The sequence below is a fragment of the Nomascus leucogenys genome, chromosome 5, assembly GCF_006542625.1.
Source record: "Nomascus leucogenys isolate Asia chromosome 5, Asia_NLE_v1, whole genome shotgun sequence".
Taxonomy (NCBI): domain Eukaryota; kingdom Metazoa; phylum Chordata; class Mammalia; order Primates; family Hylobatidae; genus Nomascus; species Nomascus leucogenys.
Window position 1 is genome coordinate 103,378,993 of NC_044385.1, and position 25,755 is coordinate 103,404,747.

Consider the following 25,755-nt stretch of genomic DNA (forward strand, 5'->3'; position numbering starts at 1 on the left):
AAAACATATTTTTTAAAGCTCCTTGTTTGGCTTTAATGAAAAAGAAGCATATACCAAGGTTAGTATAGATTTGAGACAGGAGAAATATGTGATTATGTAAGGGTTCAAAGAATCAACTGACTGGCTTTTATGGGTGTTTAGACTTATTTTTAAAAAATACACATGAGATTTGCTTTGTTTGCCACCTCGTGTTTACCTTCATTAGCCCAAGTTTTCAAAAGATTCTGTTGCCAAAGAGAAAGATGAAAATTTTCATTTCTTGACATGTCAATAGAGATAGTAAGATCATGATAGTGCCTTTTTAGGGCTAGTTTAGTTAAAAAAAAAAAAGCCTTTGATCTCTGATGCTGAAACATACAGTTAGGGGGAAAATTGTTAGACTTTTTTTGGAAGTTCTCACCAGGCTACAGGAAGTGTCATATTCTATTTGGGGATATTTGCCTGTTAAAAACTATTTCTTATACTTTGAAGTGATCAAATATGAGTTCTGTTTCTATGGAAATTGTTAAATACATGTTGCTTTCCCCAGAGAGAGGTACTCTCTGTATACCTATATCATACCTATAATGTAGATTTCTTTTTTTAAGGTTATACATTGGCTCTTCAAAGACGTTCACCTCGTCAGAGAAATCCCTGACTCCTTTGCAGTGGTGTAGACATGTCCTAGATAACCCAACTCCTGAGATGGAAGCAGCGAGACGTTCCCTGTGCTTTAGACTGGAGCAAGGTAATTGTGAGTGTGTGCATTTACATTCTCCAACTCTTGTCACTCTCAGTGCTGCTTTTGTTGCTGGTTTTGGAATAAACATTTCAATTGAAAATTCTTACCCTGAGGTGCAGCTGTTGCATGCAATTTGCTTCACATGTATTACACATCAAGCTTTCTCAATGTAGGATGTGTTTAGTTTTGTGCTTGATTTTAGCCATATTTTTAGTTTGCTTTAGTATATATTGCAATGTAGGAACACACATTTTATTTCTTTTTTTTTTTCTGTTTGCAAATATACCAGTCAGTAAAATGGTCAGTTATCAGTGCTCTGGGGTCGGTAACAAGGTTGTGTGGGCTGACTTCTAAGGCAGAAAACAGGGTTTCATGGGGATCTGAGTACTGACCTTATTGAGTGTCTTTAACATTTATTTGGATATATAACTGGAAGTGCTAACCTTTAAAACTAAGAAATCTTCATATTGTCTGTAACATTAATTAACTTATGGAGTCTAACAAAAGTTTAAATTTAAAAAAAGGGCAGTTGGAAAAACAGCAAAAATGAATGAATGGTACTCAGTTCCTTGCTATTTGATGCAGGGAACTACTTGAAGCTGTAATTATGTAGGCTTTTGGCTTGTCTCTCAACCTCTGGGCATCTGTTTCATCCTCTGGGAACACTGTTTCTATTCCATGGACCACCTGCATCCAAATCATACATGAGCTTGAAAGTACAGATTCTGGAGCCTCCAGATTAAAGAATCATACTGTCTGAGGGTAGGGTCAGGGGAATCTGCATTGACAAGTTCACCAGTGTGATTCTCATGTACACTGACATTTGAGAACGCTGCCCATGAAGCTCTTCGAGGATAATGAATAACATATTTGGACATAAGACAAAGTATAATAGATAATGCTTCTAGAGCTCTTAATTCTGTGACATTAATTACCTTTACATTCTTGACATCCTTCATCTTATTCAATCTAACTGAACTCACCTTTAGAGGTGAGAAATACGAAGTTTAGAGAAGTTCCCAGGGTTACAAGGCAGAATGATACTCAGGGACAGAGTCAGAGCCAGGGTCTCTCTGAAACCAGAGACTCCATACTTAATTAGTATTCTGTACTGCCGTATTTTCATGGTCATAAGTAAATATCAACAGAAATCTGTTTTAAATACTTGGAAGGTTGGATGAAAGAATGTATTTTATTAGCATTTTAACTGAAATGAAACAGGTGACTTAATAATGGAAAGTTGAAGAGCAGTGTAGGGACAAAGGGATGTTAGGGTTAAAACTTTGGTGATCGATGCTCATCTAACAGAGCAGCCATCTCAGAGTCGGAGGCTGGAGTATTCATTCTGTTCCCATTTACCTGAGTGACTCTAAGAAAACTGACACGGTTTGGCTCTGTGTTCCCAGCCAAATCTCATCTCCATTTGTAATTCTCACATGTAGAGGGAGGCACCTGGTGGGAGGTGACAGGATCATGGGGGCGGTTTCCCCCATGCTGTTCTGTGATAGGGAGTTCTCATGAGAGTTGACGATGTTAAGTGTGGCACTTCCTCGCTCTTTCACTTTCTCTCTCTTCTGCCACCATGTAAGGATGTGCCTTGCTTCCCCTTTACCTTCCACTATGATTGCAAGTTTCCTGAGGCCTCCCCTGCCATGTGGGACTGTGAATCAATTAATCCTCCTTTCTTTATAAATTACCCAGTCTCAGGTAGTATCTTTATAGCAGTGTGAGAACAGATTAATAAACAAACCATTAAATCCCTTTGGATTAACTCTTTGAAGGGTCGTATAGACCATTCCTAAGCCTCCTTACTTAATCCTTGACTCAGTGGCTTATATCTCCATTTTAACATATGAATTTGGCTCAATAATTTGAAGTAAAATTCAAATTGAATTCAGAATTACAGTCCTTTATCTCAGGGGTCAACAAACTTTTTTTGAAAGGAGATAGATAGTCAATATTTTAGATTTTGTGGGCTGCATAACCTCTGTCATGACTTTTCAACTTAGCCATGCCCAGAAAACAATGATCAATGCAGAAATTAATGAATGAGGATGCGTTCCAATATAACTTTATTTACAAGCACTGACATTTGAATTGTGTGTGGTTTTTCACATGTCACAAAATGTATATATTTTTCCCAATTATTAAAAAAATACGAAAACCTTTCTTAGCTGGTGAATTATTACAAAAGCAGGAATGGGCTGGATTTGGGGTACCCTCGGCCACAGTTTAACTACCCCAGCATTATGTCATTTGCACACGAGATAGATTTACATGTAAGGTTAAGTTTTCTAAAAATAGAAGAGAAACTTTTAAAAAGTATAAGTAAGCATAATTGGTGGTTGCTATTGAGATATTAGACTAAGTGCTTCATTATCTGATTTTCCTTTCATTGATGTGGAGCTCAGGCAGAATCGTGAGGTCATGAGGATATGAACTGGCATACTGCAGTTTTGTTCACGATGTAATTTATTTAAACTTCCTGTAAAAGTTTAGAGAGCAAGTTTTTCAAAACCAAAATTAGTCTTTTACTTAATTTGTGTATAAGCTCAAAACTTCTTTTGCTGTGAGACTAAATGTTTTTATTCCAGAGATCCATAATCCATAATCCTGTTGAGATAAGAAGTGACCAATTAGGTTGTTTACTGGATAAAATTCTCTTTTTTAAAAAATTCAACTTATATTTAATAAAATATGTCTATAGTTTAAAAAATAGTCTTACAATTGTTTTAAGACAAATACGAAATTGCTGCCCCAATCTCTCATGCCCTTTTTATTTCCCAGATGTACTTAAGAAAAGCTATTTGTTTTGGTTTTACTGTTTACCTCTCCCTTTAAATTCCATGTTTATATGGCCATTGCTTTGAATTTTTCATTTTAAACATTATCCATTGGCTTTTGACTTTGGATGATGAAGATTTAATTCTTTTACACCTCACTCCTATGTTTTTCCTCTGCATGTCCTTTCTATGTAACCTTTTATCAACTGTAGGGGACATCAGTATTTATTATGATAGAAAGTTATATTCAAGCCATGCAATATTTTATCATTTCTTTTTCCATCTAACTTTTTTGTTTTTGATACAGATTCTTGCTCTGTGCCCAGGCTGGAGTGCAGTGGTGCAATCTCAGCACACTGCAACATCTGCCTCCTGGGTTCAAGGGATTCTCTGGCCTTAGCCTCCTGAGTAGCCGGGATTACAGGTACACGCAACCATGCCTGGCTAATTTTTGTATTTTTAATAGAGATATGGTTTCACCATGTTGGCCAGGCCGGTCTTGAATGCCTGATCTCAGGTAATCCACCCACCTCGCCTCCCAAAGTGCTAAGATTACAGGCGTGAGCCACTGTGCCCAGCCCATCTAACATTTTTTTTAGAATTAATTGGAAAAAGACGCTTACTTTTGTTGTTGTTGTTGTTGCTGTTATAATTTATAAGACAAGGTCCTTGTCATTAATTTATCCCCAAACTCTCTTGATGAACCATCCGCAGCATAAGACACATAAATCCAAGAATTTTGTTTTGTTACTGTCCTTCAGGCAGCGCCCTGTTCTCTTACTCTAATTGGAACTAGTCATCTTTAGCCTCTGAAGAGCCATCATGGTGGGACTTTCTTTTGCTTATCCTGGGAATTCCTCTGGCCCCTCTTCAGTGCTATATTTCCTGCTTCTGAGATACAAGTACTTTCCTTTCTATTCCATTAAAAGAAAGGAATATTTCTGCATTTGCTTTTTTTGGGAGAGTAGAGGGAAAAAGGATATGTGAGAGGTAAATTTTGAGAACCTCCTGTGTTTGAAAACGTCTTTATTCCTACTTTCACCCTTGTGCAGGATTGTTATTTGGGTTAGGTATAGAATTCTAGGTTAAAAACCATTTCCCACAGAGTTTAGAAGGCATTATTCCATTATATTTTAGCTTCGGGGTTGCTGTTGAAATCCAGCACCGTTCTCATTTCTGATTCTTATTTGTGACCTTTCTACCTAAAATAACATGAATATTTTAGAATATTGTCTTTTATTCTTGGTATTCTGAAATTTCGTTTATTTTGTGTGTGCTAGAAACTTTAGTTCTGCAAAATTTCTTGCATTATTTCTTTGTATTCGTACCCCTCCGCCCTTGTTCTCTCTATTCTTTCTAGATACTCCTGTGGGTCAGAATCACCTGGATTGATGTTCAGATTTTATATTTTTCTCTCTCGCTTTCTAATCTTGATTTCGTTGCTGTTGTTGTTCTACTTTCTTGGAGATTAAAAACACACACACACACACACATCTTCTAAACTCTTCTGCTGCATATTGAGTGACTTCTATATACCAGGTACCATTGTAGGTGATGGAGATGCATCAGTGAACAGCACAGATATTAAGTCTCTGTCCTCATTGAGCTCACCTTCTGGTATTCAGATTTTCACTTAGTCCTCCAGATCTGTAAGGTATTTTTATTTGTGTTTATATCCTTAAATCTAGTGGCTTTCTATTTCAGTTTATTCAGGTAATGAAGCCTGTCTTTGATAAAAGTAGGAGAGGAGCAGTTGCCTGAGCAGGCAGGGTGGGGAGCTGGAGGGTTTAAGTGCTTTCCTATAGATTTTCAGTCATCCGGTTTTTTTCACTTCACCACAGAGCTCCCTACCCTCTGTGGTACTTCACACCTACGATTCCAGAACCTTGCCAGGTCCTTATTGGTTTCTTTTTGCTGTAAGGCCATAGAGCAGAGGATGTCAAAACCCAAGTCTGTTTCCGCTTTTCATTTCTAAGATGTTGTGACCATCCCCAGTGTGATAATTGTCTCCTGTCCCATTCAGTCTTCCTATGGGTTTATAAAAGTTTGAGTTTAACTCTTACTGTAGTGTGGTTTTATAAGAGAATAGGGAGGAATTCATAGTTAATCCCCCATATTGAAGAATACTTACTGGCCTCCAATTAAGGGGGTCCTTTGTCAATGATGGTTAATTGACAGATATCAAAAATTATGGTTTTGACCCACACTTTATTCATAACATAAAGATTTAATTGGAATAATGTGAGCTTTCCATATTTTTGGTTTCAATAATTCTCTAATAAAGCATTTTTCTTTTTGCTTAGACTTAATTTCTCCCTTGGGCAGTCAGCATTTTTGAGTAACAGATATCACTGAGTGTTTTCTTTGAGACTAGGGTTGTTTCTTTTCATTTGAATATAAATTGCCCAAGGGACTGGACTTTGTTTTGTTGAGCACCAGTTCTCTAACTCCTAGAAGGGCACCTGACACAAAATAGATGCTGTTGCTAAAGTAAACTAATGTTTTAATTTTTTTTTTTTGAGCCCAGTGTAACTATTAGTACTGTTTCAGTTTCGGTTTTGAATAATTTAAGATGGGTCGGGGTCCTTGCAACATTTTCCTTATTAGCCACCTCCTATATTCAGGGCATATACTAGCATCAGTTGAAGTATCAGCTTGCAGTATTGCTTTCCCATTCACAAGCATGTTTCCTTTAAAACAATCAGTTTCTACTTATCTTACATATTATGTTGCAAAGTGATTAATTGAAGTCCTTAGGAGTTATACATCTCCCTCTATATACACAGAAATTAAAGACACTTCACTAAGAAATTCACAGCCATGAGTAGGAGTGATGAGAGGTAAACAAAGGGTAAAGCTACCCTCTCGTTTTCACCCTCTTCCTCTCTGCATTATGCTTTTGTCTCTCATACTCTTAACTCTTTCATTGACAGATAGGTAAAAGTTCCTTAATGTGAGGCTGGAGTTTCAGATGAGATGCTGCTTATGTAATATTTGAGCAAATATTTTTGAAACTTCGTTCCTCTTTTTTGACCTTAATGTTTTGAAAAGAAAATTCTTCAAAAAGTAAAGATTAGTTCCTTTGTAGGAAATGTAGAGAGGGGCATAGTTGTGAGGAGCCAGAATGCTTCTGGTGGGCAGAGCTGGTCTTAAACCCTCTTCTACCTTATTTCCTCTTTACCTTAGGCTGTTAGTCCAGGCTGTTTTCTTGGCTGCAAGTTAGCCACGGTGGTAAGTTAGCCATCCCTCCTTGTTTATGGAGTAAGCATCCCCAGGAAACCATCTGAGTAAGGGTTTGTCAAGGTTGGTTTCTGTAGGTCCATCTGGCTGCATTTCTCCCAAGATTGTCTCTAACTGCACAATTGCTAATGAGCTCGTTTGTACTGTAACTTATTGCAGGGCCCAGGCCTATTTCTTTTCTTGCTGTCTACATTTGTGATTTCATAGATTCCTCAAAAAGCTTTCATGATGTATCTGACAACTTTTGACCCTGGACCTAGATAACAAAACTTGCTAAGTTATGAGAGAATGTGTGGGACATAGTTAAACTTTGTCTTGAGGTTGTGAGAACAAGCTTATTAGAATTCTGCCCTTCTGCAGAAAGTTTTTTTTTCTGAAGAAAATGAAGGAAAGGGATTTTCATAAGATTTAATTTTGTAGGCAGACAGCACCTGCATTATCACTTTTTTTAAAATATTGCTAAAAAATATGTCGTCTTCACAACCACAATTTTGCAAATGGTTAAATATTTTTTAAAAGATACAATAAGATAGTTATTTTTAGTGCATATAGCATATTCCTACAGATGACTAATATGTATGTAATACCCCTAATTCTTATAGGGAATATTAATTGACTTGGATCTAAGAAACCTTTTTTTTTTTTTTTTTTTAAAGACAGTGTTTTACTCTTGCCTAGGCTGGAGTGCAGTGACGCAATCACGGCTCACTGCAGTCTTGACCTCCCTGGGCTCAGGTGACCCTCCCACCTTAGCTTCCCAAGTAGCCAGGACTGCAGACGTATGCTACCATACCTGGCAAATTTTTTGTAGGGGCGGGATTTTGCCATGTTACCCAGGCTGATATTGAACTCCTGGGCTCCAGCAATCTGCCCACCTTGGCCTCCCCGTGCTGGGATTATAAGCATGAGCCACTGTGCTTGGCCCTAAGAAACTTTTTGTTATAAATTGTAAAACTTATTATCTTCTTTTCCAAGCTGATCTTTTCATATTCAAATTTTACAATTTATAAAGCCTTATGTATCATGTAGTCAGCACAGTCAAGTTACTTAAGTTTTCTCAGCCTCTTTTACATTTGTATTTATTTTGTAGTGTTGTTAAAAGGAAATAGATATTTGTAAATTAGATGAGATAATGGCTCAAATATTAGGTCTCTCCCCCTTATTTGAATAGTGTAAGTGGCTTTTTTGAATAATCTCCAGAAAGTAATGTTAAAAGTGAAATAACGTTGCTGGAAATTAAATCTCCTGGCATCTCTAAATCTGCAGTCTGTTAGTATAAAGTTAACTAATAAAGCCTAGAATAGAATAATTTCTTTTTGTTCCCCCCAAAGCACTGGCCACTTATTTGAGTGTGCAGTCTTTGACAAAGCTCAGTATCTTGGTTGATTTTCCTCTTTTGAAGATGGTCCTAATGATGTTTGCTTTCCATTTCAAGGCACCTTGTTTTGTGAACTTCTTTTTATTTAGTTGTTAATGTATGTGCCTTTTTCCAAATAGATTAAGCATCTGAAGATGGAGGTCTGTACCTAAAATTGTTTTTTGAATCGCCAGTGCTTAATACATTTTTCAGCATGTTTTAAGTACTGATTTTTTTTTTTTTTGTAATTGACAAATTTGAGTATGTTTAAATTTTTTAAGTTGGGCAAAAAAAAAAAAAAACAATTTTCATTGAACATTTGGTGTTGTAAATGGCATCCTACTAGCCAAGCCAAAAAAAAAAAAAAAAAACCTCAAAAAAACAAAACAGAGTGGTGTTCATTAAAGTGTTAGTTCTGAGCTTGGGGGTTTCAGTCTGTTTTGTTCATTGCTGTGACTCTTTCTCTACCTGGAATAACTCCCATCACACTGTAGGTGTTGCATGCTAGTTGCTGAAGGAGTGAATATGGCAGAAGTTTTCACCTTAATAGTTATGCCTCATCCCTGCTCCACTGTGATTGAGAGGGTTGTCCTTATTTCTAGGGCCTTGCCTAGTAAGTGGGGACATTTAGCAGATTTCACAGGGCTATTTTAGAAAGATTTCTGGAAATTTTGGATGTGAAATTACTTCAGAAATGTGGAGTACTACATAGATATACAGAAACATTCCTAATGTACAGATTTTCATTTAGAAATTGAACCTAAAATACAGAGAATCCTCTTTGCCTGGCTACCTATACTTCATAGAAAACTAAGTGTGTTTTTGGCAGAGGGTGGGTATCTGTTTACCTACAAATTAAGATATTTGTTAGGGATCTTACACTGAACAATTTTGTAAGTGTAGTTTATTGAACAATCATAGAAAATCCATGACAATCTCTTTACTTGGTTGTTTTTATTTTATTTTTTATTAGATCTATATGTATTCCATTTCTAACTTGCCCAGCTTTCTACCCCCCTCCACCCCTTTAGAATAAAAATAACAAAACTGCATAGAACTTTCATGGGTAGGATTAACTCACTTGATATCCTAAATTGAAATAAGGCTAATCTAGGGTCTTTGGTAAATTTCATGCATGAGGCTGGGATGTTAAATAACCAAATAATGATCAAAAGCTTATCTAAGTAATTTGAAACGCCCAATATGTGGCTCAGTTAATTTGGGGCCAGTTAATAAAAGCTTATCTTGGCTTAAGCTACTTGAATGTCTATAACTATTGAATCAGGACAGGTCACATTTGAGCAGAGTAGGTGTACTTTTCACAAATAGTGGAGGCCTACACAATTATATCCTTGGCTCATGTTTCGCTATGACCATCTGTCATTTCCTCTGGGATTATATACTAAGGAAATGTGAATAGAAATTACCCCATTCATTGAGTTTTTCTTTTATCTTCGTATGGTACCAGTTCCCAGTCTTATTTTAGTTGTTATAAAAGAGTGTTAATGTCCAAATTTAGCCGATGAAGAAAAAAGTTGTAGACTAATCCACAATTCTGCAAGTGACCCTTTCTTTTGTTAAAATCCACACAGATTGAACTGAGACATTAAGCTTATCAAATGTCTGTCTTCTGGAACCTGTCCAGTCTCTCCTTGCTTGGCCCAAGATGTTATCTCCACCAGCTCGTATTTCTAGTCTCGAGATGCTCTGTCAAACTTGGAACACAAAATTAAAACTTAGTCTGTGGGGTTCATTTTGGGTAAGCTTTGTAAAGAATTTCTTTTCTCACTGGAAAAACAATCTGGAATCATATTGGAATTTTTGTGCAGAGACAGGGTCTCCTGATATATGCTATCATTGCTGTATGCTAAAAATGGAAAATGCGTTGTCATAGCTGTGGGATTTCATCACATCTTTATGTTGCTTTGCTCTTATGTTCAGAATAGCCCCAATGCATTTACTTCAGTATTGGCAATGATTTAGTACAGTAACAGATAATAAGGGATTGTGCTTCTATGAAATTTGCAGGTTCTGTCCATTATACCCTACAACCTGATGTGTGTTTGCCAGATTTCCTTAAATAATCCTTTTTTCTTTTGCTAATTTGTACTTGTGTTTCCATGTGGTTTTTTTCCTTTGGTTTCACTTTGCATTTCTACCATGATTCGAAAAGCGTTTTTTCAAAATAAACAATAATGGTTGTTCTGGTGAATTTATTATTGACATGCTATTTTGTTACCTATCTCCACCAAGGAAAAAATAAAACAACAGAGATTCTCCCAAAGTAGTTGTCTACTGCTTTCATACTACTGTGACGGTTGATTAAATTTGACTCTATAGTAGTGAAATTCGTTTTTTTTTTGGTAGATGTTGGTACCTGTTCCTTGGGACCTCTACAGAATAGTCAGATTTAAAGTAAGACTTTCTAGACTCTCTTTTCTGAAACACTGGGCCTTGATCAGATGATTACAATGCATGAAATGTGTTGAGTACTTATTAGGTACAGTCATAGTGCTAAATACAGGGTGCAGTGGCAAGCAAGATGAGCTTGGTGCCCAGCCTTGGGAACATGCATTCTGGTGTGAAAAACAGATGACACAGACAGCAGCTCTTTGTTCTTCCTGTCCCATAAAAGAAGCATAATGATGCAAATGGCAGCCTAACCCAGGGGTATGGTCAGAAAATGATTTCCCAAAGATGGGAGGCATCAGCTGGGACCTGAGAGTCAGTGGGAATTAAGCCAATAACTCTGTGTGTGTGTGTGTGTGTGTGTGTGTCCCCGTCCGTATGTGTGTCCGTGTGTCCAGCTGTTCGTCCATCCAACGGAAGGAGGGGGTGAGGAAGAGTGTCCCAGGCCTTTTCTGTCACTGGGATAAGCCATAACTCAAAGAAGAGTCTTTCAGTCTCGAAGACATTGGAGAGGAAGGATAGCAATAGCATGTGGAAAGGCCTTGCAGTGGGACGTGATGTGAGGAAACGGCAGACTGTTGTGGTGGGGGTGTAATGGAGGGAAATGACTCAGAATGAAACTAGAAACTAGATGTGTGCAGCATCTTCAGGGCAGTTAAAGTTTCTGGATTTATCTTAAAATGGTTGAAAAACCTTTGAATAATTTTTAGTAAAGGAGTGACATAACTGAACAGGTAAGCTACAGGATATTACCTGAATTGTCTTAGAAGGCAGAGCCTTTTTTGGAAATCTGGTGAACTGTGGAGATTGAAATAGTGGTTTTAGAAATTCTTTGGGTAAGGTTAGGCTTTAGCATTTTTTTAAGGGAGAGTCTTAGATAAACTTGGGAATGTTTTCTTCTTTTTCATTAATATCCCAAATTTCTTGTGTGACTACACGTGAGAAATGGTAGATGAAAATGTGGCCAAGTTCTCGTGGCACTTAATTTACTTTGGAAACATAAGGGTTTGATTTGTTGATGTTCTCAATTATTTATAATATTTGGGAGCTTTAAACTTCTATATGGTAATAAGTTTCATATATTTGAGTTTTGGAGCTCTTGTCAATTTGTGAGTTTAATTTTTTTCTACTGTCATAGTTGTAAGGTTGTATTTCAAGGAACAGTGTATTTAAATATACTAGTCTTTTGAAATGCGGATTTGCTGTCATCTGGTGTGTCCTGTACTTGTATATATGTATTTGCATATGCATGCTCAGTCTGGTCCTCCATTTTTATAGTATTTTCAGATAAATGAAGTTGGATCAGTAAAAGAATAGCTGCTGGGAAAACAAGCAATTAAATCATAAGTTTTTTGATCATTTTTAATTTCTTAGACATACTGAAGGAAGAATGGACAGGGCTAAGAACAAAGCTGCTTCTCTGAAAGTTGGCCAAAGGAATCTACCAAAATGGGATGGAAAATATGAGAGAAGTGAGGGGACAGAAGAAGACAGACCCAGAACCTCTAACAGGAGTTCTAGAAGCAGGAACGTACTGAACAAAGGAAATAATCAGTAAATAATGGAAGAAAATTTCTTTGACAGATCCTCAGGATGAACTGAGATAGATGAAAAAAAGCCATGCACCTAGATCTCCTGGTTATTGAATTTCAGATTTTCCAGAATTAAAGATAAACTATTCCTTCATTTGAACGTTATTAGGAGTTTATCTATAGTATAACAAACTTCAGACATTTTATAAGTAATATTGGATGCTAGATAAAAAATTAATATTGTCTTTAAAGTTTTAAGGAAGAAAGTTATTTTCAAACTATAATCCTGTACCGAAGCAAATAAGTGTAGAAGCAAAAGAAACTTTTGGTTATGCAAAGTGTGGATTTTATCTTAAAATGGTTGAAAGTTTTACCCTTTGTGCACCCTATTTTAACAGTGGGAAAAGTACAAGGAAAAAAGATCGCATGAGATCTAGAAAACAGTAGCCTCAGAGATGACCTAGGAGAAGCTGAGAAAGATGAAGGTGAAATAAGACAGTGGTTGACTCTCAGGCTTGTGATGTTCTTCACCTGGTGGTTGTGTTCTAGAGCAAAATACTTTCTTTACCTTGGTCCTGTCATATCTAGTGATCACCTTATAGCTATCCCAATCACAGCTGTAAAACAGAATGAAAATCCAATAAACCTTGACAATGTAAAAATAGAACTGTCAAATCTGGAGATGGATACGGAGAAGGTGCACATGTACTAAATAACCTTTCCTGTTGGGAAATCAGATACCAACAAGGTGATGATTGGATTGTCTATTGTCTATTTAAAGTTATATACTGAGTATGTAATTGTATTGAAATTATGAAAAACAAAGTGGAAAGTGGGCCTGGGTGGGGAAGGAAAAGACTCCTGTTTTAGGCCTTTAATGTATATTTTAGTGTTGTTTTGTGTGCAGGTATTTTAATAAAATCATGAATGGGTTAGTTTTAGGGCCAAAGATAGTTTTCCCTTGGTCAGAACTTTGAATTCCTGTATTTACTTTCTATCGTCTCTTAAGATTAGTGGGTCAGAGGCCTTTTCTGTTACTGGGATAAGCCATAACTCGAAGAAGAGTCTTTTAGTCTCAGAGACATTGGGGAGGAAGTATTATACAAATTCTCTTCTCATCACTCTTCCATTCAATAACTGACAGCACTTTCTAAAAGCTTGGATTTGCCACCACACTTTACCCAGTCATAGGCATGAAGACTCTTAGTAAAAATCTAGTCTGTCCTTTCAGAGGGAGGGCCCTCTATTTTCAGACATGAGATTTTTTAGCCTATTTCTTCATGTAATTAGATTCTGTAACATATTGCTTACCTTACCTCATGATTCCAGTGTAGAACCTGTAAGTTATTCTAGCTGGTTGTCAGCTTGCATTGTGGCTGTAGTCTAAATTGGAAGCAGCCATCTGTAATCTGCTTGACAGCATCTCATTGTTGACAAATTATTAGATCATTCTTCTTCCTTGTTCTTTTCAGATTAAATTATTACTTTTCCACAAGCCCTCTTCTCACAGTCCGTGTCCATTTTTATTGTCCTTAAGTTTGATTTAAACTATAGCAGACACACAGACCTAAAGGGAGAATGGCTTCTATAAAAGGGAATTTTTTTTTTAATCTCCCCTATTAATTGCAGATGGGAACTCAGAGGATGACTTGTGAAGCTGTAGTGGTCACTCTGGTCCTGGATAATACTGGATTTGATCTGGTATGCTTAAAGCTGTTGTCTTATCTTCAGTTTTGACCAACGATTAAGTGGAAACAATTTGATAGTCGAGATAACTTCCCCTTTCTGACCTTTATTTTTCAGCTCTACTTTGAGACTGTTGTCCTGGTTAAAGAAGTCCCGCAGAAGGATCCAATAATAGTCATGAGGGAAGAGCATTAAATGTGCGATCGTGCAGTGGGTTAAGATCTGAGAAGCAGATAAGGTCTAATCCTTTAATTATGATTAGATGCCTTATCCATTAAGATTATGTTTCCTGTTAAAACCTAAGAAACATTTGACCTTTTAAACTTAGTGTCAAGAATAATTATAAAACTCTGATTTCTGTGGAATAAATGTTATTCAGTAGTACTCCTTATGCAACATGGTGGAATTTGTAACTCTCATTCAACAAATATTTATGAAACATTTACCTGCCAATTGTCAGGAGTGTACAACTGCTTTGTTACTTTTGAACTAAATATATTTTAAAGCTTAATCCTAATATCAAAAGTGATTTTCTTCATTAACTCTAGATATTAATTACATATGAACTAATGAACTCTTGCATTGGGTATTTCTTAAAGATGGTATATAAATCATGTTTTAAAAATATTACATTTTGAGTACAATTGGAAATTTAAAGATTGAGTATCTATAGTATCCTGGGATCATAGGTACTCATACATATATATGATGGTTAATGATTTTTAAGTTATTACATTCATTGTCATAGTTTGAATGAATGGGAACAGGAAAAGATACAAACTAACTTTCTGATAAGTTTTTCATAGCTAAATTTGAAGACTGTGAGACTTGGGTGTAATGACTAACTTACTTTGATTGAATAGTCCCTAAGACTACCAATTAGGTGCATTTAGTAGTTCTTCAACCCTTCTTATGTAAATACACTGACAAATACATTACAGTTGAATTCTCTGCATTTCACGCATGTCTGGGAAAGAGTACTGTGAACATCTGCTTCAAAGTAGTAGGACTTCCTAGACCCCATATGCTTGTTTATCAGGTCGTCAAGCACTGTGGAGAAACTAATGCTACTCAAGTTTACCCAATAAAAAATATTGGATCAGATAAGCTGCAAGCCATATGTTACTGCTCCAGAAGGGTTGCTCAGGTTAGAGCCAAGTCAGCAGCACTTACCTACTGTGAACTTACAGCCTTTCCAGAAAGCTTGTATCTCAGTCTGTGCAGAGTTTATAAGAGTGAACCAGTAAATTGCTGTCTTCACCTTGGTTTTTGAATTCTTTTGTTAAAGTTTAATGCAAACATTTGAGCACATCTGTGTGCCAAGAATTTCTATAGGCTCTAGATATGTAAAGATATAATATTACCTAAGAAGTTTTTACCTGAGAGAACGGTTTATGGAAATGGAGATTTTCCTGCCCTGGTGGTTTATGGGTTTGGGTCAGAATGCTGTGTTCTGGGTAAAAGTTCCTGCCAATTTAAGGGAGAATAAAAAATACTTAAAGGAGCTGATGTTTCCTGTACCTTCACTGATCTTAGGCCATTTGGTAACTGGTATTTATAAAGGACTAGAAGTTGGATTCCTCTGTTTGGCTTGGAACTGAGGCTTGCATACCTGTTGTATAAAGAAAGAAAAAAGCAGAAGGATTGAAAGTCTCTTAACCTTGCTTCACTTACTTTTTCCTTATTTTCCAGAACTCTGGTAATGAACATCATTAAGAGTCAAGATAAATAAGTAAGAACTGTTGACCTATCCTGACCAAGCTTTTGAAGGTCAGACAGTTCAGTTTTGCTTCTGAGTTGGTAACAACTGAGGAAAGACTAAGTCTCCATAGTTCTCTAGGTAGATACAGCGTAAGAAACCAGCCCATTGTTTTGAGAGGACTAGGTTAAACTTCTTTAGAATTAGGAAAAGTGAAAAGTAGAAAACTCCTACAGACTCTTTTCTCCTACCTAGCTTCTAGAACATTTTCTTTCATAATGTAGAATGTTGGCCGGGTGGTGGCTCATGAACTCATGACATGAACTCAGCACCATTATTCTTACTCAAGTGTCCTTTCAGTCTTTTCTTGATCTTTATTACAGTATGTTATGGAAAACTGTAGTGATCGCTTCTCGGCCTTTTGGCTAAGATCAAGTGTGGAAAACTGTAGTGAAGAAGTATCCTGTTGGCCATCACTGCTGTGTCTCAACACCTGATGCTATGATTCCAGCCCAGCACTTTTGGAGGCTGAGGCGGATGGATCACCTGAGGTCAGGAGTTTGAGACCAGCCTGACCAATATGATGAAACCCCCTGTCTACTAAACATACATAAAACAGCCAGGTGTGGTGGCACATGTCTGTAGTCCCAGCTACTCAGGAGGCTGAGACAGGAGAATTGCTTGAACCTGGGAGGTGGAGGTTTCAGTGAGCTGAGATCGTGCCACTGCACTCCAGCCTGGGTGACAGAGTGAGACTCCATCTCAAAATAAAATAAAAATCAATAAATAAAAAAGAATGTAGAATGTTTTTGCTACAACTTGCTATAACATTTCATTAAAAAAAGTATTACAATTTGTGAATGCTTGCTGCAGGCTTTCATCCTGTACCCATGAAAAGCCTGTTTATTTCTTCCTACAAACATAACTTTTTTTCATATGAGAACACTGCAACATTTAAGATGTTATGATTTGCTCCAAATTTCAAAACTAGCATGTGGCAAGATGAAGATTGGAACTCGGGCATCTGAATTCTTTTTATTTTATTTTATTATTATACTTTAGGTTTTAGGGTACATGTGCACAATGTGCAGGTTTGTTACATATGTATCCATGTGCCGTGTTGGTTTGCTGCACCCATTAACTCGTCATTTAGCATTAGGTATATCTCCTAATGCTGTCCCTCCCCCCTCCCCCCACCCCACAACAGTCCCCAGAATGTGATGTTCCCCTTCCTGTGTCCATGAGTTCTCATTGTTCAATTCCCACCTATGAGTGAGAACATGCGTTGTTTGGTTTTTTGTCCTTGCAATAGTTTACTGAGAATGATGTTTTCCAGTTTCATCCATGTCCCTACAAAGGACATGAACTCATCATTTTTTATGGCTGCATAGTATTCCATGGTGTATATGTGCCACATTTTCTTAATCCAGTCTATCGTTGTTGGACATTTGGGTTGGTTCCAAGTCTTTGCTATTGTGAATAGTGCTGCAATAAACATACGTGTGTATGTGTCTTTATAGCAGCATGGTTTATAGTCCTTTGGGTATATACCCAGTAATGGGATGGCTGGGTCAAATGGTATTTCTAGTTCTAGATCCCTGAGGAATCGCCACACTGACTTCCACAATGGTTGAACTAGTTTACAGTCCCACCAACAGTGTAAAAGTGTTTCTATTTCTCCACATCCTCTCCAGCACCTGTTGTTTCCTGACTTTTTAATGATGGCCATTCTAACTGGTGTGAGATGGTATCTCATTGTGGTTTTGATTTGCATTTCTCTGATGGCCAGTGATGATGAGCATTTTTTCATGTGTTTTTTGGCTGCATAAATGTCTTCTTTAGAGAAGTGTCTGTTCATGTCCTTCGCCCACTTTTTGATGGGGTTGTTTGTTTTTTTCTCGTAAATTTGTTTGAGTTCATTGTAGATTCTGGATATTAGCCCTTTGTCAGATGAGTAGGTTGCAAACATTTTCTCCCATTCTATAGGTTGCCTGTTCACTCTGATGGTAGTTTCTTTTGCTGTGCAGAAGCTCTTTAGTTTAATTAGATCCCATTTGTCAGTTTTGGCTTTTGTTGCCATTGCTTTTGGTGTTTTAGACATGAAGTCCTTGCCCACGCCTATGTCCTGAATGGTATTGCCTAGGTTTTCTTCTAGGGTTTTTATGGTTTTAGGTCTAACATATAAGTCTTTAATCCATCTTGAATTAATTTTTGTATAAGGTGTAAGGAAGGGATCCAGTTTCAGCTTTCTACATATGGCTAGCCAGTTTTCCCAGCACCATTATTCTTACTCAAGTGTCCTTTCAGTCTTTTCTTGATCTTTATTACAGTATGTTATGGAAAACTGTAGTGATCGCTTCTCGGCCTTTTGGCTAAGATCAAGTGTGGAAAACTGTAGTGAAGAAGTATCCTGTTGGCCATCACTGCTGTGTCTCAACACCTGATGCTATGGTTCCAGCCCTGCACGTTTTTCTGAGTGACTATTATAAAACTGGTAATATATGTTAGCCCAGGGGTTGACACCCTATGGCCATATCTGTTTTTTTGCCTGTTCCTGTATGGCCTAAGAGCATTTAAAATGTAAAATGTTAAATGCCTTTTATGTTTTTTAATGGTTGAAAAAAAAAACAAGAATATTTCATAACCCATGAATATTAAATTCAATTCTCAGTGTATTTAAATTAAGTGTAGCTATGCTCCTATAAAACATTTTCATTTCAATTTTTTCAATAGCTGCTTTCATACCATAATGTCAGCATTGAGCTGGTGTGACAGAAACCCTATGGCCAGCAAAGTATCAGCTGGCCCTTTACAGAAAATGTTTGACCACTGTTAGTCTGTGGCTGTGCTCTCATTTTGGATACAGTCTTCCAGACCCCATCTTACTCTTCTCAGGACCTTCCCTGTGGTTTCTAAAATTTCCAGTGAAAAATTATCTTCAGTCACTGGGGTGGTTTTATTTCCTCTTAATTATGGTAAATTCCTCTTAATTATGGTAAATTTGTTTATTTTGACAACGATATGACTCTCACACAGCCACTCTCAACCTGAACCTGTAAGACATAAATACCCTTTACAGAATGATAAAGCAGGCACATACTAACGTTTTCAATCTCAGCTCTTGTGTTGAGATTAGAATTGTTCCAGAGATATGCTTTTCAGACTCACCCAGGCAGTCACTTTCATGGTTAACCATTTTCCTTGTTTCCAGTGGCGGCCATCCTAGCGTTTTACTACATGAGGTTCTTTATTCCAGCCTCTGGAATAAATATTCTCAGCATATTTATTGCCTATAACTTACAGATTAAAAAGCCTTAAACTCACCTTCCTCTCCCTCATTCTCTGTATTCTGTCTTTACCTCCCTGTTTCAGAGGAAGTGAGAACTTTCCCTTTCCAAGGCTGTTCAAGACAGCTAATCTCTGTCCCATTCCTCTGATCTCCAGGAACTTTTTTCCATGCTTTTCTTTTTCCTTAGACTCTTCTCTTCTCTATTATTTCTAATCTCCAAGTTTCCTTGATCCTAAAAGCCATACTCCCTTGAGCCTTATACTCCTCAAGCTACAGCCCCCCTCTTTAAAAAAAAAAAAAAAAAACATTTATAGCCAAATCTCTCTTCAAAGACTTTTTCCTCACCTTGTATCTGCCTGACCTGCTAACACTGATTTTTCATTATGTCTTCTGCTGAATCTGCTCTCATCAGTGGCCTGGTTGTTCTAGCCAGTAGCCTCTTTTTAGTCCTCATCCTACAGGCCCTCCCTGAGTAGTTGCCACTATTAACTATTAGCTCCCATGTTGAAACTCTTCTGCATTAGTCTTTTTTTTTTTGGTTGGGACTGGATGCATCTTTGAGCCTCCAGAATTCTTCTCCCCAAATGACCTTTCTCAGTTTCCTTTACTCATTCTCCATCTGTCTACTCTAAATTATTCCTTCCGGTCGCTTCTCTTTTCCTTGTGTATGTTCTCCTTGGGTGACTTCAATCATGCTTCATCCAACACCTATTTGTTGATGTACCCTGAATCTGTTTTTCTCTCTAGCCCTCTTCCCTGAACTCCAACTCCATACTGGACACAAGCACATTGGCATTTCCAATAACCATCTTGAGTTCAACTAATTTTTTTAAATCTAAAGATGAGTATCTCATGCTCTCCATGTGTGATGGCATCGGTGTCTCAAGAACTATTGCATTAGCTTCGGTCTCCTTTTTTCCCAATCCCTATATTCATTGAGTCACCAGATGGCTGCACTTTAGCTCAAATGTGGCTCATTGAACCTATTCTCACCAAATGTTCTGCTTGTGCTTTTGTTCAGGACCTCATCATGTCTCACCAGGTCTATTTACAAGCATCTTAATTGGTGTCCCAGACATCAGTCTCCATGCCCATTTAGTTCATCATTTCTATGGCTACTTATGTCATCTTCATAAAATGTAATCTGGTTATGTCTTTCACCTTCTCACAGTCAAAACACTAACTGTTCATTAAAGTGTAAACTGTTCATTAAAGTATATAGATATAAGACAGTGCAAAACCCAAACCTACCAACCTCTCCAGCCCCAACTCTTCTCTTATACCCTATGCTTTAGTCCAAATGTTTGCCATTCCCTGAACGTACACTGCTCTTTCATGTGTTCATGGTTTCATATGCATTACTTCTATTTAGAATAGTATCATATCCTGTGAGATAAGCTCCTCAACCTTCAAGGGCCACATTAAACATAATGTCTCCTGAAGTATTTGGATTCCCCCAGAAAGTTAATAATTGCCTTTACTTTGCTTTGAGTGTGCTCCTCATGGTGCTTTTACTGCACTTACAATATGACATCATATTCCACCTTACTTGCCTGTCTTCTGTAGTAGCTGGTCTTTAGAAATTAGAGTGGGAAGGAGAGAACAGTCACCATATCTTATTCATGTCAGCACCTGGGGCATCTGGTATGCTATAGCCACAATAGTTAGTGCCTATTCAAATGAATAGAGAAATGAATTTTAAAAAGTGGGTGGGAGTATACGGGCCAGGCAGACTTCTCGGAATGATTGTGGAGCAGGGAAATGCCACATACTGTGTGTATCTGTGGAAGATATTTAGGTAACTGCTTGGAGACTGACCTTTGAAGTTTTCTAGTATCTGTTGCCAAATGTTGAATAAAGGAATGACTCTAGATGTTGTAAACGTTGGGCATCTGAATCATTCTGGAGCACTACACTCACACACACACACACACACACATACATATACACACATATATATACATATATACATGTATATACATATGCATATACATATATACATATATACATGTATATACATATGCATATACATATATACATATATACATGTATATACATATATACATGTATATACATATGCATATACATATATACATATATACATGTATATACATATATACATGTATATACATATGCATATACATATATACATATATACATGTATATACATATGCATATACATATATACATATATACATGTATATACATATGCATATACATATATACATATATACATGTATATACATATACATATATACATATATACATGTATATACATATACATATATACATGTATATACATATGCATATACATATATACACGTATATACATGTATATACATATACATATATATTTCTTTTCCCAGGTACACGGCATTACGTATGAAGATTTAAATAAAAAGTTGGCCAGTTCCACAAGGCAGAACCTGGATTAGGGAATGAGGGAGAATATAAATTTGGCTAGCTGGGAAGATAGCCATGAGCATGGATACAAAACCATGACTTATTTAGAAAATAGGCTGTGAATTTTAGTAAAACAGACCTAAAGTTTGCTGCTAATGAGTTTTTATTGGGTTTTCTAGGTATTAAGCCTAGCTATTAAGCCCAGAATGCATTAACTATTTTTCCTAATGCTGTCCCTCCTCCTACCATGGATGGAGCTAGAAGCCATTATCCTCAGCAAACTAACGCAGAACAGAAAACCAAACACTGCATGTTCTCACTTATAAGTGGGAGCTGAACAGTGAGAAGACAAGGACACAGGGAGGGCTTGTTTTCTAGAATAACTTCTGCCCGATGAGAAATGTGGCTCTCCTGTTAGAACTCACTAGAAGGAGTGAGGGTCCTGACCTCCAGGGCTTCCTCACCTAACTGAAACCAACCCAGATGCCATGCTATTGACAGTAGAATGTATCGAAATGCTACCAAACAGCCCAAACAGAATTGCAGCCATTTTGTAACTCTTTCTTAGATTGCAAGAAATGGCAGCATTTCCAGAATTGAATGGCAGCTTTGTTGCCTTCTTGCATGGTTTTCCACCAGTTAGTGTGCTTGGCATAATCCTTCCTTTTAACTGTGCAATGCAGTACTATAGGAACTAACTCATCTTAGTGTCACCTGTTTAACCACTTTTCTGTGTTTGTCACCCCAGTCCCAGATCCTAAGCCTTAGTAATATAACATCATTTAGTTAGAAACTGGAAGATTGATATAAAATTCAGCAACTTAGTAGTTACTAGGAAGTATTAATGAAGTGCTCCTCCGGGTATATTTTTCACCGAGATTTTAGCTGGTTTGAAACATCTAATTAGATTATTATTTGTCTTCAGAGTTAACAGAATTATACTTAAGTTTAAAAAATTGGGCAAAGTAATTTATATGTCAGGATAGGAGTGGTAGAATGGTTTGAGATAAGGAAATATTAGCCAACTTGCCAAAATTTTGACCACATTTAGCATTTATTGAGTGCATACTGTGTTCCAAGTCTTGTATTAGGTACTGAAATGACTGTAGTGAGAAGAATGAAAAGGATTGTTGCCAGAATATATTATAGTGTTGCTTTATTTTTGAACTCTTTAGTTTAATGCAGTACTGACCTTTTGAGTCTTCTAAGATATTAAATCAGTTTTTTCTTTTATGTGAATTAAGTAATTGCTTTCTTAAATTTGATTTTGATTATGTGTAGAGACATATCTATTTACCAACAATTTGAATACTCTGAGTCTAAGCAAAGATGATCAAGCAATGGTAGGAATGTCATTGTTTCTGGGAACTTTTTGTTGGTCACAGAATAATTTTCAGTGTGACAAATTAAAGAAACTTAGGTTGTTTCTTATACCCATTCTGTCATCTGCCTTTTTATGATTTTCTTGATTTTATCACAGGAGCATTTATCAAGTCTAGTTTTTTTGGCCATACTTTGCTTAATGGTATACAAAAATAACTACACAGATGTGTTATAATTTATCTTTTCAGTCAGGCAACTTTGAAAATATACAAAAAATAATAGACTGTTAGTCACCCTCAACTTATTTATTTATTTTTTTTAAATGAGGTATCAGTCTACAATGTAGTACGTTATCACATTCATCCAGTAGAAGATGATTATCAGACAAGGGAGGTGAAGTAGAAAGTTAAACCAATAAGGGTGCATCCTTAGGGTAGCTTCAGAGACACTGTAGAGGTGGGCATCAGATAAATGGCAGTCTGTAAGGGTGGTAGTGAAATGAGCTGAAGTACCTTTAAGGTCTTGCATTTGATGAAAAGCCCCTGCTGTACTTTAATTGATGAGAGTAACACAGTTAAAATACACGACATTCAGAACAGGTTTGCTCAGGGCAGTGTTGGTGGCTGGAAGTTTGTTGAAGAGCGGGTTGCAGTAATCTGGTGAGAGGTGGTGAGTGGTTAAGGAAGTTGCGGTAGAACTACAGAGAGTATGCAGAAAGAAGTGTCCTGGGAGGCAGTTTAGCTTAAGGCATTTGGGAAAGAAAACTGTGCCAAGTATCGTACATTGATTCAGTGTGTACTCCTGTTTGGGGCCAGTTCGTTGCTATTCTAGGGATTGGAATAAAATGAAAAAATGCATAGTCTATGCCGTTTCCAAGTTTGCGACCCCCGCCCCCCTTTTTTTTATAAATAGAACTCTGGAGTAGGAGTATAGGGAAATTTAACTGTTGTTCAAAAATGTATCACCCATTTTTTCTCTTTTGGCAAAATTGCCTCACTCCTTTCTTTAGAGCTATTTTGGTCATCACTGAGCCTCTTGAATCATTTAACATCATTTTATATACCAAAAATCCATTGAGATGATTGATTGAAAAAGATAAAATTGCTCTTTTTTACAAGTTCTTTTTGTTTGTTTTATTCTTTATAAAAGTGCTTCCTGTTACAATTCTTTAGCTATGTACTGAAGAACAACTAGGATGTGATAGCCTCCACTCCTGTCCTCCTCCTCCTGCACTGTAACCTTGGGCACTAGTGGAGCATTATTGTTTTGTTAGCTTGCCTCTACAATAATTTTCCTCCCCTTTCTGAAAGGCTTCAATGCTAAACAACAATGTAGAGCATTCTTTCTTGCAATAGACGCTAATTGTGTTCTTAGTTGGGATCTTGCTGTCATAGCCACAATAACTGTGTCAATTGTGCGGGGAGGCTGGGTCACAGTGGTTATTGTGCAGAGTGATGAATGCTGCTTACTTGTGATCTGCTGCCGCCTGCATCTGTGGGTGAGAACACGCAGTTGCTGTAATTTGCCTGGCAAGTGATCAGACTGGTATAAAATAACATCATCTGTTAGGCAAGATAGCAGTCACAAAGAACTATTGGCCTTTTAAAATATGGAATTTTTAATGAGAAACTTTGAATAATAGAGATTGAACGTGTGAGAACAGCTACCTAGTGTGTGTTGCATTATTAACCCCTAGTTTGTAGTGTATTCTGGAGTCAAGTTGACCTACATAGAAGAGAAGGAACTGGAAGTGCATGTCTGTGTTCTGGCTCCGATTGGGAAAAGCTGCTTAACCATTGTAAGTTACAGGTTGGATAAGTGACATATATGACTGGTGTCAATTGGCAACCAGGCTTCACAGTTTCATGAAATGTGTGGATTCTGAAAGTGTTGTCATTGCAAATGTAGTTTCCTTGCCTAGTTCTTTCACATACTTAAGGAAAATATATTTTTAATGTAATTGTTAGAATGTGTTGTACATAATGATTCTGAAGTAAAAGGAAATATTTTGTTTTTTTTTTAAGTAAACTTGGTGTTTTGCAAGGATCTGAAGAATCCCAGTTTGGAGCTGATTATTTTCTTGACTGTCCACATCCCACAGTTTTTTTTTTTTTTTTTTTTCTCTCCATCCCACTGCCCATTTTAAAGCACTTTTCAGCTGTCTGATTGCTCATTAGCATTGCTCATTAAAAGTGGTCTGGGGGCATGCATTTCAAAGCAGTCCTTTAATACTTGGTTTTTCAAGTTTTGTCAAATTCCCAGTGAATACAAACCAAGTTATTTCTTGAAGTTTAGCCTTGTTTATATTTTTTATATTATTCCTTCTGCTTAGTACATGTCTAAATGATTACTTTTCAGAAAAGTGAATTTTGCTTAGCACATTGGTTTGTATCTCATGAGAAGAGAGTAAACCATGTTTGGTGTGACTTAAGCTTTTATGATTTGAGATTTGTGTGTGTGTGACCCCAAGAACATGGAGATACAAGGGGTGGTAATTTTGGAGGGGAGAAGTACATTAATTAGACAAGTGAGGTAATGTAAGAATGAGATCATCTGCCCATGGCTGGTGTAATTCCTTTTTGTTCATTATATTAATTTTAAAAATAATATTAAAGTAATAACATGTATATTCCTACCTTGAAAAGCTAGTTATATAAATAATATGTATCTTTAATGCAGATAATTTGGAAGATTTTTTTTTAAAGAAAAAATCCAAGTGATCACCAATAGTCTCTGTACCGGCCACCTAAGATAGTCATTGTTAAATTCTGGTATAAATACCCCTCTGTTACTTTGTACACTGTTTTTCCTTTAAACCTTGTTTTGGTCTTAAGGCCATTTGGAAACACAATAGTCATTCTAAGTCCTCCCATAATCCGATAATGAATTTACATAAAATATTTTTTGTCAACATTTTCTGATATTAACTGAGCAGAAAAAATATAGAATTACATATAGTTAATATTAAGAACATTTCCCTTAATTCCTAAAGATTAGGAAGATTATAAACTTGAATTTTTCTTTTGACACTAATCCTTTTTTATGTTGCAAAACACTAAATCCTTATATGGAAATAGAAAATTGAAAACATTTCTAACGTAGAAACTCAAAATAAATTTTCATTATTATGCAGGCATGTTGGCTTTAATCAAAGTAAGATTGATTTACTTTTTTAAAATGGATGTATAAATAGGACCCTAATTCACAAATTGTTTATTTTTATATATTTTTTATTTAGATAAGTGGAAGTCAGTTAAGATAGTCCTATGAAAAGTTGCTTTGTCTTTTTTTTTTTTTTACTCTCTTCCCTTTC

The 25,755-nt window shown here is 36.7% G+C and overlaps 1 protein-coding gene across 6 annotated transcripts in view; it reads left to right on the top strand.

Moving 5' to 3' along the window:
- SLAIN1 (SLAIN motif family member 1) overlaps nt 1-25,755 on the top strand; it is a 69,172-nt gene that overhangs the window by 20,103 nt on the left and 23,314 nt on the right. For all 6 annotated transcript variants that reach the window (XM_030813522.1, XM_030813524.1, XM_030813525.1 and 3 more), the window contains exon 2: nt 588-727. In XM_030813522.1, the coding sequence (XP_030669382.1) occupies nt 588-727 (140 nt within the window). The remainder of the gene's footprint in view (nt 1-587; nt 728-25,755) is intronic.